At 33.2% G+C, this 16,299-nt stretch overlaps 1 protein-coding gene across 1 annotated transcript in view; it reads right to left on the reverse strand.

Annotated features, from left to right (window-relative positions):
• Window positions 1–16,299, reverse strand: part of LOC149776723 (SCO-spondin-like) — a 51,559-nt gene that overhangs the window by 12,026 nt on the left and 23,234 nt on the right. Inside the window, exons 10-13 of the mRNA XM_089942527.1 lie at window positions 12,477–12,653; window positions 5,877–6,038; window positions 2,287–2,448; window positions 825–1,018 (exon numbers count right to left, since the gene is read on the reverse strand). Of these exons, the coding sequence (XP_089798653.1) occupies window positions 825–1,018; window positions 2,287–2,448; window positions 5,877–6,038; window positions 12,477–12,653 (695 nt within the window). The remainder of the gene's footprint in view (window positions 1–824; window positions 1,019–2,286; window positions 2,449–5,876; window positions 6,039–12,476; window positions 12,654–16,299) is intronic.

Consider the following 16,299-nt stretch of genomic DNA (forward strand, 5'->3'; position numbering starts at 1 on the left):
TACTGGAGAAAAGTGTTGGTCACTTTTCTGTACTCTATCTACCGCAGAACACTGGTCATTGACATTTGTTCTTGTAGAATACCCCATCATATTCAAATAAGGTGATTCACATCATTTTGCAACTGAGCTTAAAAACGTTATAATGAAAGAAATATGGTTACTTTGCACTCGTGACAGCTTAGCGACACAAAAGTATATATTTTGTACTACTGACATCTTAGCTGCATATAAATGTATACACTGTACTCTTGGCTGCCATGCTATATAAAAGCAAATTTGACGTACTTAACTGTTTGTCTACATAAAAACGCTTACTGTGTACTCGTGACTGCCTTTCTATGTAAAAATGTACACTTTGTTCTCTTGGCTGCTTAGCTGCATATAAATATATGTGCCTCTATAGGTATGCTTGACACTCCTAAACAAATAATATGCTAACTATAATTCCATTTCTTCAGACTATAGCTACTTTTTATCATTAAACCATCACATCTGGTCATGGAAGAACATATTCTTCCTGAGAAAAGCAAGTATATGGTCCTTTTGATTGTTGTAGCACTCAGACATTGTCATTAAATGTTATGTTTGAGAACATGTTTTTCTGTATTTAGAAGGCTTCTGGTATTTATTATAAAACTGGTGTCCAAACTGGTGTCCACATATCAAGCACATATCAAGCAGTATATATATATATATATATATATATATATATATATATATATATATATATATATATATATATATATATATATATATATATATTGATTTGTGTCATGTGTTAAAAGAGTAATAACAACATTACAATAATTACACATTGTACTTACATTGAGTATTGTATTGTTATATTCACATCCACATTCTAATACACACTTGTCCCCTTGCATAATCATGTTGTCTGGACACACACAACCTCCTATGGCATAATCCATACAGTTACTCATAACTGTGTTGAGTTCAATGGTACATGTCTTGTTGTGGCACAGTGTGTAGTTTGTCCACACAAGTGGTGGTTCACAGTCTTGGAAAAAATAAAGATATCGATAAAAATGTTTTTGTTTTGAATTCTGAAAATGCACATACACTATTTATAGTTAATGTTACAATAATTAATGTGTTTGGTATTTTAACAATGTCAAACATTATTGTTTTGTTAAGATAGCCTAGCGCTAAAAACGAAACTGTTGTTGTACGTGAAAGAATGATTCAATTAATAGACACATGAACACATTTTTCAAGGCCTTTAAAGCACGATAAATGGCAGATTTTATGGAAAGGTCCAAATAACTGACATGCCTTTTTAGAGAAATGTTGTAGCTCAAAGCATGCAACGGTTTATTTAGTAGAAAATATGACTAAACCGAAGAAGTTGTATATCTTTCTGTTTTTGTAGGGATTATCCATGAACAATAAATCCTATCATTATGTTCGAAATACACCTGTTCACGGATGTTTAGAGAGATAAATATTAACAAAATCAATGGATTGAACACTTTGGTGAAACATCACGACAGCAATGGTATCTGATTAATAAGAAGAAAAATAAACACATACCTCATTCCTAAAATCAATATACATTTTGTCCCTAACATATTCATAGAAGGCTGTTTCAAACTGTTCTTTTCAAACATAAATATTACTCAGATAAGGCAGTTTGCCTTAGAAATTAAAAAACAAAACAATATATGCAGTGATAATCTTAGTACTCAAATGTAGCTAAAAACCACATTTATGAGACAATTGTCCACGTCCACAGTGTATTGTCGATGTCATAATTACATTTTACTGGAACATCGCTTATGCAGTGATTACAGACACAATAATAAGTTGCACAATAATAATCGCAATTACCCAGTAATTAATTTTCTCTTCACCTATCAACAGCAGCCAAGCAACCATCTACTGCATTTTGCATTTCATGAATGACTGCAAAGTATTACATATTATAAGTAAGCATTTAGAAGCAACAACCAGTAAGTTCTGGACCCATAACATTGAATATAAATGCAATATATATATATATATATATATATATATATATATATATATATATATATATATATATATATATATATATATATATATATATATATAGTAAGTTTAATGATGTTGCTCAATTTGACTTAGTTTAATTGTGGGGAACATATCTGCATATAACTTTATAATAGTTGTGCAATTATCAAATAGTGGGTGCGGGCATGGCTTATGACAAATATATTGCGCTTATCCAATTTAATTCTCAGACGAGATTCTTTCGAAACAGATAAATGAATAAAGCTATTTACTTACAGCAGTCACTCTCCAAACAAATATCTTCCTGTACTTGATCAATGGCATTACACTCGACTGCAGAAGTAGTGGCAGAAACAGTTCTTGACCTTTGTCTTACACCTGCTCCACAATGCACACTGCATGAAGACCATGCAATCCATTGTCCAATTATGCACGTGGCTGGTAACATATAGAACAAAATTTACATTTACAGCAGTTTTACATTACAGAAAGAATACTGACTCATTCTTGATCCAGTTGATATTTCAAATAATGTTAATGCTGAACAATAATACTGATAATTTGCACTTTCAGACGAACTGGTTGGAAAAACAGTCCTAGTTAGGTAGTGATACATTTATCTAACAATGCAGACTCCATAATTCTGCTACATTAATGTTTCCATAAGATACTAAAATAACGTGTATGTTTGTTAAAGGCGACTTTTGTTTCAGTTGAATACATACTATCTAAACCATCCTTGCAAAAAGTTAAAAAAATTATTTTGACAAAAATTTTTTACTATATGTTTAATATGGTTAATGCTAGTCAACACGGGGATACTCTCCTATGGTTTGCATCAATTTAAGATGGACCATCTATGGGACTATACATTTAATATTGTTAGTGTCAGGCAACATAGTGCTACTCGACAATGTGTGAATCAATATATTAGAACAGTTCTGGGGCTATATATTCAATATGGCTAATGTTATGCAACACAGGCTAACACTCCTACTGTGAGGGTCATTAATGAATTGTACTTCGTATTCAAAGTCAACAGATAAACTTTCTTCAATGGATGAAAATTTCATCTTACTTATGAGAGAATGTCCCATATGGGACGAACAAACAGAGACAAGGATAACCTAAATATTCACTTAGTTTACATAATCTATTTTGTCTATTTGATATGAAAGTGAGACTTATTGTTCTACAATATTTTGTTAAATATACGTATTTTAAAAACAAGTACTATTTAATTCAATAAAGTCTCTAAAACGTAAGGTTTACAAATTTAACAAATTCAATTCGCTCCTAATACAATGCAGGCATTTGTCCATCGTTTGAAATTTTCTACCAATTTTCCTTGTTGACAGTGTTTAACACTTTTTTGTCATTAGTCTAATCAGAGTTTTCCATACTGAGAGTGTCTTACACTAATCTTCTCCCTTACTGTGTACAGCACTGCCCTGTACTATATGGGGTTTCACACAAAAGGATGGTGGACAACATCAGACAGCATAACGAATTCTAATTTTAAAAATACAATTTTGCACGGTAAGAAGTGCAATGGTTAATGGGGCTGTTTAATGTCTGAATGCACATTTTTTATAAACTTGTTGGACACACGTATCTATAAAGAGATTTGCCTAATAAAGATGTTTTGTTTTTTGTATAAATTGCGTAACATTTTCAACATACTCACCTACGTTTTCGACTTGACTCAGAGGTGCCAACAACAATCATGTGTTACCAAAAGTTTGTGCATTACTTCACTGCATCGAAACGCAAATGTTATTTTTGTATTAGTAAAAATATTCATTACATAATTTTATGGCAATCAATTGTGAAACTTGTTCTCATCCTTGAGGAAATATTTGAGTGCTAGTTCACAATGTAAGAAAATGTCATGTAATGCTATTGTCAAGTTGTTTAAAATATTTCGATGTGTGATTAGAGTTGGATGCCTATACGGTAAACATTATACTGAATTTGTAAAGTAAATATGGACCTCAATTACTTCCAGTACAGTTTCATAAACTACATGTCCAAAGCCCAGGAATCTCAATTGCTTCTTTGAATCTCTACTTGATATAATGTTTTGATTTTCTTCTTTAATTTTACGTGTTGATTGCAGTCATCTCTCCTGCCATAAGACATGCTCAAATCAACACATGATGTCCAATAAATGTGACTGCTCCTTTATCTGCTTTTCCCAAAAAGTCTATATATTTTCGTTCATTATTTCGTGCTAGTAAAACTTCTTAATATGCATATTATCCTTTTCATGCCGAACATGTATTGTTTCTAGGACGAAAATTCTATAAGCAATACGTTGATCTTGCAAACGTTTTTTTCCCAAACCATGTGTAGTGTAAAACGTTTGAGGTACTCCCATCAAATTAGTCTTATTCCATGACAAACTCGTTTCAAATATAAATGCAAGTCCAAGACGGAAAAAACAATATTGTCATTTTACATCAATACTGCAATCCTATTTACATACTTTGTACTATTTATTCTAAAAATCGTAATTTAAGTGAGACGTATAGTAAAATCGTAAAGGGTGGCATATTTAAAAACTCTGGAACTCAAGTCTCCATGAAGAACTTCATTTGGGAAACAAGGCTTTGTATTCCCTAAGTACTCATTTCGATTTTTCCTTTGCTTTCTTTCATTACTTCATCACATTAATGAATAAGCAGGCCGACATTAGTTTACTTAAAATACTTACATAATTTAATGTAGAACAGTCTCTAATAGAGCAAGTAAAAAGAGCTGAATCGAGACATTACCATGACTGCTATATCTTCGTCAGGTATAATGTGCAAACAAAACAGGAAGTTTGAGGTCAAAGCATGCTTGTTTCTTAATCGGGTTCTCACATAACCACTTGCAGACATGTATGGTATGTTAAATTGACATTTCAATGCCGGAGGGCAAGTTGCGTTTGTGATCAGTACACGTAAACCAATTTAAAGAATGGAACTAAAACACGAATTAAATTATATAAAAAAATGAATCAATATTTATTTTTTAAAGTGTTGCCACCAGCTGGCATTACTGACATTTTCATTAACCAAAATTTCGTCAGTATTATTTATAGTATGCTGAAAACTTTGTTTGGAAAAATAGATTAACAAAATATATCATTTCTTATCAAACGGTGAGAGTTTAATAATATTGATTCAAATTTCCTAAAACTAACGACCTTTATTCATAACAAGCGAGCGATATAGGAAAGTTTCATTTACACATTTTTAGTACAATTTTCTCCATGTTTAACAATAAAGAATAAATAATTTTTTTTTCTAGTAAAAAGACGGGGTTTTTATTATACACATTTTGCAAGTTTACCGATCATGAACTTTCAAGGGATTGATGTATTACTATTATTCACTTGGAAAGTATGAATTAATAAGTCATAACTGTGTTTTGATGTAACAAAGTAAAATTGTATGTTCAGTTAAAACGTTTATTAAGTACACTCATTCAGACGTTAATAATCACTATTATAGTTTTAGAAATTGCAATTGAAAATTTAATGGAACCCAAACGCTCCTGTCTCGCAACTTAACATACTTTACATCGAGAGAGTAATCATTTCTCATACTATAAGACATTTAATTTGAACTGATGTAAAACAGATAAAATTCTTGCGTTTCCTATAGTTTCCCAAGAATGTGAATACTACGTTTTATGCGTTTGTGCTGTTGAAACTTTTAAGGGGCTGATATGCCCATTCTCCTTCAATATATTTTCATTAGTTTCATGCCATTCTGATTAACGCTATGGGCAACATCTTGATCATGCATGCATTAGGGGCACGCACACAAAGAATTCAGTAGACACACATTCAAAAGAGTAATGAAAATTGCGTTTACTGCTGCAAGGATCATTATTGCATGATCTTGACTCAAATGTAGTCTTGTCACAGAGTGAAGAATTGGCTGCATTTATAAAGCTTCTTGTTCTGGTCTGTATGGCATCACTTCCACAGGTAGCACTGCAGGTTGACCAAGTAGACCACTGATTTACGGAACAGCCTGAAACATAAATCCAACAAAGTATTATCGCTCAGAGACTATACTTGTATAGTTGAATCCGCTACAGTAGTTACAGCTCTAAAGCATCATTTAGTATGAAGAAAAATTGTACATGTCCAAATTAAATCCTAGGTTTCTAGATGAATATCTTTCTTAATTATATAATTTATTATGATAATTAGACAATGTAAAATAGACTCAACGCATCATTATATTCTCTTCATACAATATCACACTAAATCATATAATGTTGACATAATATTGTTTGGGGAAATTCACACTGAATAGTTCATTTTCTTAGCGCTGGAGTTATGGGCCTCTGTAAGACTGCGATCAAGAAAATAAATCTAAATTTATTATTTGCGAAAACAAATGTGACAAAGATCTATAAACTTTCATGAACCTTTGAAATGAAAACACTAAACAACAATACAACGAACGTATCTCATGGCAATGCTTGGGTTCTGCAAGATAGCATCCAAATGGTAACTACATACACCCAGAACTTGTGTTGCATAATGTGATGGCATATCTGGGTCTTTGCAGATTGTTAATGACACCATCGTACACATTATACTAATGGAATATAAGAGTAAAACGTCTAACCTGGCTGCAATTATTTCATCTTGATTTCCATGCTCTTGAATGGTATATCTGATATTGGTAGACTTACAGCTTTCTGTACTAAACAGTTAAGTTATTGAAGATATATTAATAGTTGCAATTTTGGTAGTTGTAAATTTATTGAGTGTATATTAAACATTACAATTTACAACTAAAACATTCTGTACTCTAAAGTAACGTATTGGGTGAACAATGAAATTTTTATTGTGGTATAATTACATCATTCTTTACTGACCATCATTCAGTGTACGTTAAAATATATAGTTACGGTAGTATTATAGCATTCTGTGATCTACACTGAACTATGTACTGAATATTTAAAGTTTGAATTGTCGCAGAATTACAACATTCGATACTCAGTAATTACTTATTTAGTGTACATTACAAGTTACCTTTTTGGCGAGGGATAATATATACTTATTCATGTCTTTGTGAAAACAATAAGATTCCCTTGAAGGGTTTGAGAATGTAATGGACACAAAAGAATCTCAACCAATTCAAGAGAATTAAATTATTTATTTTTTGATGGCTAAATGTTTATATAGTTTCACATATTCCTGACAAATTATATATTATAGTCACCGTGGCAGCCATGTGGGATCCAAGATCACCACTATTGTTATTAAGACAAACGTGACACCATTAGATGATTTTTGGCGAAAACATGATATTTTCAATATGTACATTGTATTATGTACATTCGATGTCTGGTTGTCGCAATTTGTATTCTCGACTGATTAGAACAAATAATTAAGAGAAGCAGCAACATCAATAGTTCCTAGATGGCTGCCAAGGTGACCATACTGGATGTCATCTCAAAACCATTTTCATTTAGTACCATATACATCAGAAGACGTCTACTGGTGTAAACCAAATGTTGAAATTACTTTATATACAGGAGAAATATTGATAGAAGTTTCATGAAGACCACTATTTTAACTATATTAGATATCAGATTCTCACAAACATTATTTAGAACCAACTATACACCAGAAAGCTTCACGAGTAAAGACAATGCCGGATATACATTTCCGTACAGAATAAACTGCATCAAAAATATTGACCATCCATTTTGGAAGAAGTAGTGATAAGATGATTTTCACGATGGCTGATGTAGTGACTATATTGAATATCATAGCACCGCCATTTCCATAAGGGATGAAATAGATATTGGGATGAATTTGAGAGTAAATGTTATGACAAGCCCAGATTAGTGTAGAAGAAGTATGAATTACAAACGTCATTTGGATTAAGTCATCTTGTAAATTATTGAATATCACATCACAACATCCAAAATATCAATTTGTATCCAAGCAATTTTTATCTGCTTAAAAGGTAACCTGTTGCACTACAATTATAGGTCCAACCAAATTGAGTTTAGAATTGTATAATACAAAGTTATCTGATATAACATCTGGCGAAGTGGACTTAATTCTCTATTCTACGGAGTTGATACAATTTAGAAAACAATTTCGCTAAAAAGCAATGTTTTTGGTGTCTGACCTAACTGAATGATCAGAAATGCGGAACAAAGTCAAATACATTTGATCTGTGGTTATATTCCAATCTGTGGAATGAATACCCTACTTTACCGAGGACAAATACGCTGTGCCATATCGTTGTCCTTCTGACCTTTGTTGGGGAGTAAAACGCATGATTTTCCTTAGCACACTAACTCAGACCTTCTTAGGGACCACTTTAAAGCTCATTCTGGATCCTTTAAACAGCTTTGAGATGAAGTGGCCAGATTAAACAGGAATTTCATTAAAAATGTCCGACTGCCCATGAAATATGGACTGTTCCTGTTAATGAGAGCAGGGACAGTCACGAATGATACTGACTGCATTTAGTCCGGACAAATTGATCAAGCATGATGATACCCCCTGCTGCCGCTCTAACAATTTGGAAGATTATAGTGGTTTCAATTCTGCATTGATCAGCTAGTTTATTACCCATGATATAGTCTACTTTTGGCTATCAGACAAGGTCTGTGGACTAGTGCAAACACGATTGTAAAGATGACTGCATTGGCCTGTGCTTAGTCTGATATCCTCTCTTCCATATTATGCAGGGTGTCTGAGAATGACCAAAGGTAGCCTTTGATTGCAATGAGTGGTAACTGTTTCTGGTAAAATATACATATTAGTAAGCTATATATTTGATGTAATGATGCTTAAAGATGTACACTGTTTTCTTGGTAAAACTATTTTGTAATGATTTTTATTTGAATTTATACCCTTTAATTGTGAAGAGCCGTCTCGCTTGAGAGATGTTATTCGCTGAAATCGTGGTAACTGTTTGTCCCTGAGGGTTTGCTCAATATAAACAAGACATACATGTTCCGCAAGGCTGGGTTTGGCAGCTGCTATCATTGTTGTTTTATCAGTTGAGGGAATACCTTGTCATGGGGATTTCTGTTGTGAGATTGATGAGTTGGTTGTGCCAAGATTTGTCACCTTGTGCGTTCTCAGGACGAGGCAACACTCTAATGTTCTTACTCTTTGTATTATATTCGGAATCTGAGGTGTTGGATAGTAATCGTATGTGTCCAGACTATTCCGATCAATCGTGAGATTCAAAACTGGTAAGTCAAGGTTTGTGAGTTTTTAATTCCACCTTCTCAGAACCAGGTCCATGATGAGTCGATCCAATCCAGCAGATATCTGGGTGAAAACCAAGGGATAAAGACACCATTTCATTTCTTTTAGTTGATTCTTCTGAATAAGGAAGAATCCATTGTACTCTATCTAGTCTTTAACTGCTTATCTAAATGTACACAATTTTGAGATGATACAAGGTCGGATATGCTGACAAGAAAATCAAGGTTGAAAAAGGAAACTGAAAAGAGATTTAATGTGTTGCTGCAAGATATAACTCAAATGAAGCGTTTTGCAGGATGCAATCCATGAATGGCAATGTTGTCACAATGGAGATGATCTGGACATGGAAAATTACTCAGCCCATCAATGAAGTCAAAACTCAGGAAACTGACGAAGAGTCCAAATTGGAGTGACTTGAGCTGGTAAACATTGTCTTTTTAAGCAAATCACAAGATCTTTCTGGAAGCCGTGTCAATGGGGGTGCTAATATATATATCTTGCAAGTCCACTCTGATTACATAGTTTGCCTCATGGATGACATTTTGAACCGATTGTGAGGCTCACATGGAGAGAATTTCAAGCACAAAACAATCGTTCTCTCGACTAATAATCGAAACAAATGTTATGTTCGATGGGATTACGATCAGTAGAACCTTTTTCCATTGGCCTGTGTACAAAAGGCGATTTTACGATATTTTGGTTAATTGCCTCGAGCGTCCGTCTACTAGAGAAAATTCAATGAGACTTTAATTTTCGTCTTTGTGATGGCTTGTTGACAGATTTTGTAAATATGAAAAGTAAACACTTGACGAATAATAAAGACAACGATCGTAGCCTGCCCTTATGATGACGTTTTAAAGAAAGGATTTCTTTATGATCCAAAAAAGTATTTATATCTTGGTCCAATGCTAGGATATTTTGGTCCAATGCTATAATATCCAAATTAAAAACTGCTGCAAGGGGCCTCTATAACTGCCGCCTAATGTTCTAGGGTATGCGTTTTGTCAGGAAAATAATTGTTTAATTTGTGCATCTTGTAATTGATTAAGTATGCACCCCAGAATGTTAATAACTCTACCAGATTGCGGAATACATTTGAAAGTAGATTCTTCCTTTCTTTTTCAATAAGCAACTGATGTCGGAACATAAACCATGCAGTTGCTGTAGAGAGGAGAGGAGGACAATGGCGGTTGTTGTTAAACGATCTATCCATCCTCAACCCATAAGGCAGAGTCTTCACACAAATATTAAGATACGATAATGTGCCTTGAGAACAAATGTGTGTCATGGTCTTTCGATAATGAGTTGAAACCAGCGTATCTTATGCTAGCTGCAAAGTAGCTGATGAAGAATGGTGAATCTTTGAGGATGGTGGCTCATTATACTTGCAATAAGTCTCTAAGTAAAGACTCCCTATGCGTTGCAAAGGCTTGAGAATAAGTGACGCGACATTTATAGGGTCTGAAACATTAAGCTGGAAGTTCCGTATGGTACGATGTGATGCGGACCTATGAAAGTGCCTGTATAAACATGATTTTGTAAGACTGCACAAAACGTATTCTTCTGGTGGCTAAAACAATCGATTGTGGTTGTAACCCATTGTGGTCAGAGATATATGGCATATTCTGGTCATGACAGAACAGTGCAATTCTGGATGCGATTACACTATCCACTACTGCAGATTGGGACAAGGTATATTATATTTTATTCGTGTAGCCAGTCTGTAATTCTGATATGCGAGATTATAAATGAGACTGTTTGCTCTTTTTCTTACTCCCCAGTATGTGATATGGTGCAAACCACTTGGGTGTAAATGGATTATGTCCTCGTCCCTCAAGGTTCGCTTTTCTACCTTCTCCTTTAATGCCCACAAAAGTACCAGGCATTGCCTTAAGTCTATGATATACAGGTCTGACATGTAGTCTTTGATTGGCAACAGAAGTAAGCAACACATGTATACTGGATGTCACACTGAACTCTCCTAGGGGCTATATATGTAAGACAAAATAAGTCAGGCTATATGTACATGCCTAGTGCAAGTCCTTCTTTATGAACTCAAAGTGTAATTGCAGACCTACACGCAAGGACAACTACCTGCAAATGGGTGTCCATGACCGCCCAAACATGTATAGTATTAGTGTGTCGCTATTAATACTTCTAAGGTTGATGATTAAATATCAATTTTAATATACGTTACCTATATAAAAGCCTATTTACTGCCGGTGCGAGTAAAATTACTGAAACATTGATTACGGTAGCTACGAAGTGGACTCTATGATTCAACTATGTATAGGACATATATGTGTACATATCAGTCTGTGTGTAGACTGCAATAATTTCAGTTTCTCGAGATGACACCATGCTTACAAATAATAATACACGTATTCATTAATATGTATACTAACAATGTGTGTGCTATGCTGTTAATTGTAAGACAATGTTACATGTAAGGAAATCCAATTGGCAGCCTGTGTGAAGTAAATACAGTAGAGGATCAAATATATAATTGTGAACTGAACTTGAAGCTTTGAGTAATATAAAAAATCTAAGTACATGTATCCGACTGTGGTGCAAATTATGCCAAGATATCTTACAGGTTTCCTATATCACACACCAGACCGGCAACATTTTAAATACAATAATGCAAGGGGACGCAACTGATACCTGTGCAGGTACATACTAAGTGTGCCTAAGCGTGTGATGATGGTTAAATGATGACCCTGAAAAGCCACCATAATTGTTATCGAATAAATAAGATTTTTTATATAGACGGATAATACATCATTTAAAAAGGAATACTCCTCCAACTTGCTTTAGGGGGTAAAATTCCAAAATGCTTGTATTTGGTTCTCTGTCTGTATTCATCATGCTACACAGCATGAAGTATTCATGTAATGTCGCTCCAATCCTTGTATCAAGAAGAGATTTGCCACCTAGGTCGGCATAAAAAACGTTCAGCTTGTACCTCAAAAGGTTTAGTAAGAGAAGGCTTGATTTGCAAGGACGTATAATTTCTTGTAGATATTAAATTGGGTAATATATTTGAAGAAGAAATTATGCAGATATAAATAAATAATTATGACAATTATTTTGGTAAGTCCATGGAAAAAAACAGACATGTCTGATAGCTTGACTTTGTTAAAATATTAATTGTTTTGTGTTAGAAGTGTAAACTGAGAAATACATGTATTTGACAGTACTAAATAATGCTTACAGGACACATCTTGAAGGCAAGGTGCAAACTCTTTGAATGTGTTGTTCTGTGCTAAGCATGATAATCCATCACACTGCTGCACGGGATTGTTGCAAACACGAGTTCTCTGCATGGTACCTCCCTGGCACGTACTGGAGCACTGACTCCATTCCCCCCAGTTAGACCAACCTCCGTCGACTGTGAAATAAACATAGAATTTAAAATGCACGATCAAACAAAAGTCTGTCATTTTCTTCTCCAGTATGACAGCGGGATTACCTCCGTCTAGTTGGAGAACACTTTCTCCATACAACTGGATATTTTATGGCAAAATGCCACCTGAACAAACATTTTCTTTTGTAACTGTATTATATAAAACAAGACTTTACTGCAATGTCTTCCTATATGATTTATTGATGATTGTAAAGATTTTGTGGAATACGAAGGAGACAAAGTCAGGAATTAGTAACTTGGATTGGTGAAACAGAATGTGGATGTTGTTGCAAAGTGACATCAGAGCTGACATAATATCTCAATGAAATTATAATATATGTCATCTGTGCAATTTTACTGCGTTGGTTTATATTTCCTTTGTTTCCTTTTTTTAAATTTGATATAAAATAGGTTAGTGTGCAAAGGTAAAGCACAGGAAAAAGAAAACCCCACATTGTCTGATCCACTGTGAAGAAGAATCAGACGTTATTACACTTAACTATTTTGACTGAGAATGATTAAACCGTCTTTATTAACGAATATTGGCTTGTTACTGATTAGTCAACATGTTTCTTTGCATGTCAATTATACTAACTATATAATTGTTTCCATCCCGACACCTCTTTTAAAAGGTGCTTTGTTGATATGTTTAAAACAATATTTTGAGACGAATGAGAGCGGAAACAAAAGTATCCTGCGTGGATTAAAAGATATTGTCTCCCCAATTTAAAGTTTCATCCTGAATGACACTTGCATAAGTTTAAAACCTCCACCGAAGTATTGAGAACAGCCAATTGTTACGTATTTAGGCTATTATGAAATGTAACAAAGAAAAGTAAAAACAAGCATTGTAAAAATTAGCAAAATAGTTATTTCCCTAGAAAACCAAGGTAAAATGAGAAAAAGAATTTACGGTTCTACTAATCAAATCCAAACATAATCCAAGAAAAATCCAAGAATTGAAAAACAGAAGTCCTAGTAATAAAACTCCTAATGAAAATGAGTTCGAATCCCGATGAAATCCAAAGTGGAAGGTGTTGACGTATGATGTGGTCAGCGTTGTACTGATATGTCAATAGTTATTTGCTGAATCACAGAAAATAATATTCCAGTGTTTGAATTATGGGAACATTTCCATAACTCTCATTGTCCAAGAATTAATTTGATGAAGAAAACTAAAATTATTAGCACAAAACCGGTAAAAAATGAAACATTTTAACTTCTGTGTGAATGAACTTATAATCTTTCGTTTTCAAAACATCAATAATAAATCTAGCTACAACGTATAACAGATACCCGAATATGGTTCAATGCTACGGAAAAACCGGAGGTTGAAACACGTCCTACATGTGTTTTGTCAAGTACTCCAAGTATGGTCTCGATACCATTTTATGAATCTTACTCTGAGAAAGAATATAATAAAATATTTGTTTCCAACAATTCTTAATGGTTGTGAATCAAGGCCATGAACTAGGTCGGAATTAGGTACAACGTTTATATTATTAGTTGTTGGTAAACAAACAGTCCGGTCAAACAGATCTGAATTGAACTTCTGGTCAATGTCAAATCCTATTAATACAAGATATTTCAAAGCACGTAATGGAATCAATAATTTAAAACTAATAAACAAACAATTAAGTTAAATGAAATATAACTTAAATCAAATAGACATAACACAATTAAAAATATATCTAAGACTGTACTCCATTGTCTATTATCTTTTAAACACAGTAACTTGGTGCATTATTTATTTAATATATGTGTGGTGCATTATTTATTTAATATATGTGTACTGAAATTATGTGTCTGCGCATATATGTAAATGTGACGATTTATGTCAATGCTAAGTCTAGAAACTACTATTTGTCTCAAAGTGCATCAAAGTCTTCCTGGTTAATTGTAGTTTATCTTTGTTTACTTTAGTTTAAAGTTTTTGTCATTTTTCTTAGTTAATTATTTATTCTTAACTACATGTTGGATCATGTCGACAAAACAGGAATCCTCCTCCCCTCCCAACACATTTTGCATTACAAAAGCACTTTAACACTGTTTAAGTCTTAGAAACCCCGAAAAATGTATGGAAAGTGAAGAGGGTATGTAAATTATAATTTAAACCACGATCCTTCAATACTATTGTACTGTTGAATGGACAGATATCTTAGTATACCATGCTGTATAAATGGAATCATGCATATAATTCATTCATGCTTTTTTGTGCACTGTTGAATGGAGAAATGCAATACTGTGATATGTGGAGACAAAGAACACATGTTTAGACGAGCACATGATTACAATAATCGTAAGACAGATATACAATAATAATGATTATAAGCTGTATGAAGCACGCCTCCATCATACAAGGTTTTGCCATAATCCACTGAGATACAAAAGATTTTCGTATAGGTTCATCGAGCCAAACAGTGATACCGCAATAAAGTGATGTTCAGAGGATCCCGAAAACTAACCATGCTACGTATGAAAGTGTCATGTAATGAGCTATGTTCAACATCATAAATTGCATCCCATTAATATAATTTTGGCCACATTTTTGTTATATGAGGACTTTAATTATAGTAAAGTGCTTTTTTTAAGAGACTACTTTGTTGTTATTTTGTTAACCTTTACTAAAATGGACCAGGTTTTAAAAAATATGATAATTATTTGAGAAAATAACCAACAATAGGTATCGTTTTATATGTATTTGCAAGCCATGTTTAGAAAGAGTAACCTTAGATTTACATATGTCATTTCAATCAATTTAAAATTAATATATATATATATATATATATATATATATATATATATATATATATATATATATATATATATATATATATATATATATATATATATATATATATATATATATATATATATATATATAAACGAGTGAAACACAGAATGTTATTGATGAAATATGTTTCAATTTATTATTATTACAATTATGTTTTGCATATGAAAATAGAAGTTTCCTGTTTTTCACATGTAAACATACAATATATCATATGATATCGTGTGACCCTTGCTTGTGAATGACCAAAATCTGAAGTGATACTGGCATCAAGTGTAACATGAGTTTTGTGAGCTGCAGCTGTACTAGCAAACTGCATAACATATCATGCATGGAACGGGTTCTTCTACAAATTATCAAACGTATTACGATTTGCTTCTTGGTGTCCCTTCAACTGCAGTTTCAACAACATTAAAATGATCATGTTCATGTGGTTGGTAGGGCAAGCATATCATTTATTTGGAATAGATCTGTTTATATCACATAAACATTATCTATAGTTTCTGATATTTTTTGGTCAGCCGTTTCAAAATAGGGTGTGTGATCACTGGTAAGTTAAAGAGTGAGTTTAAGCTTCGAAGTTTTAATTCAGATGCAAGTTTGGTACTTAAAAATAGGACAAGTTTCCTTTCCTGCATACTCGATATAGTTTGTTTTTGTGGTGTCAAAAGCAAAGTAGATATTTTACGTATTTCAATTACATTTTATGTACAACCCACAGAGATAAGCCCAGTATTTATAAAGGAAAAGAAATACAACACGCTCACTACAAAGTAATATTAGAAAACAAAGAATTATGCCTTTTAGACTCCGTTGAGTTTAGTTAGTGTTTGAGTCTCT

Source organism: Sinohyriopsis cumingii, chromosome 18 (genome assembly GCF_028554795.1).
Source record: "Sinohyriopsis cumingii isolate HCF-2022 chromosome 18, ASM2855479v2, whole genome shotgun sequence".
NCBI classification, from domain to species: domain Eukaryota; kingdom Metazoa; phylum Mollusca; class Bivalvia; order Unionida; family Unionidae; genus Sinohyriopsis; species Sinohyriopsis cumingii.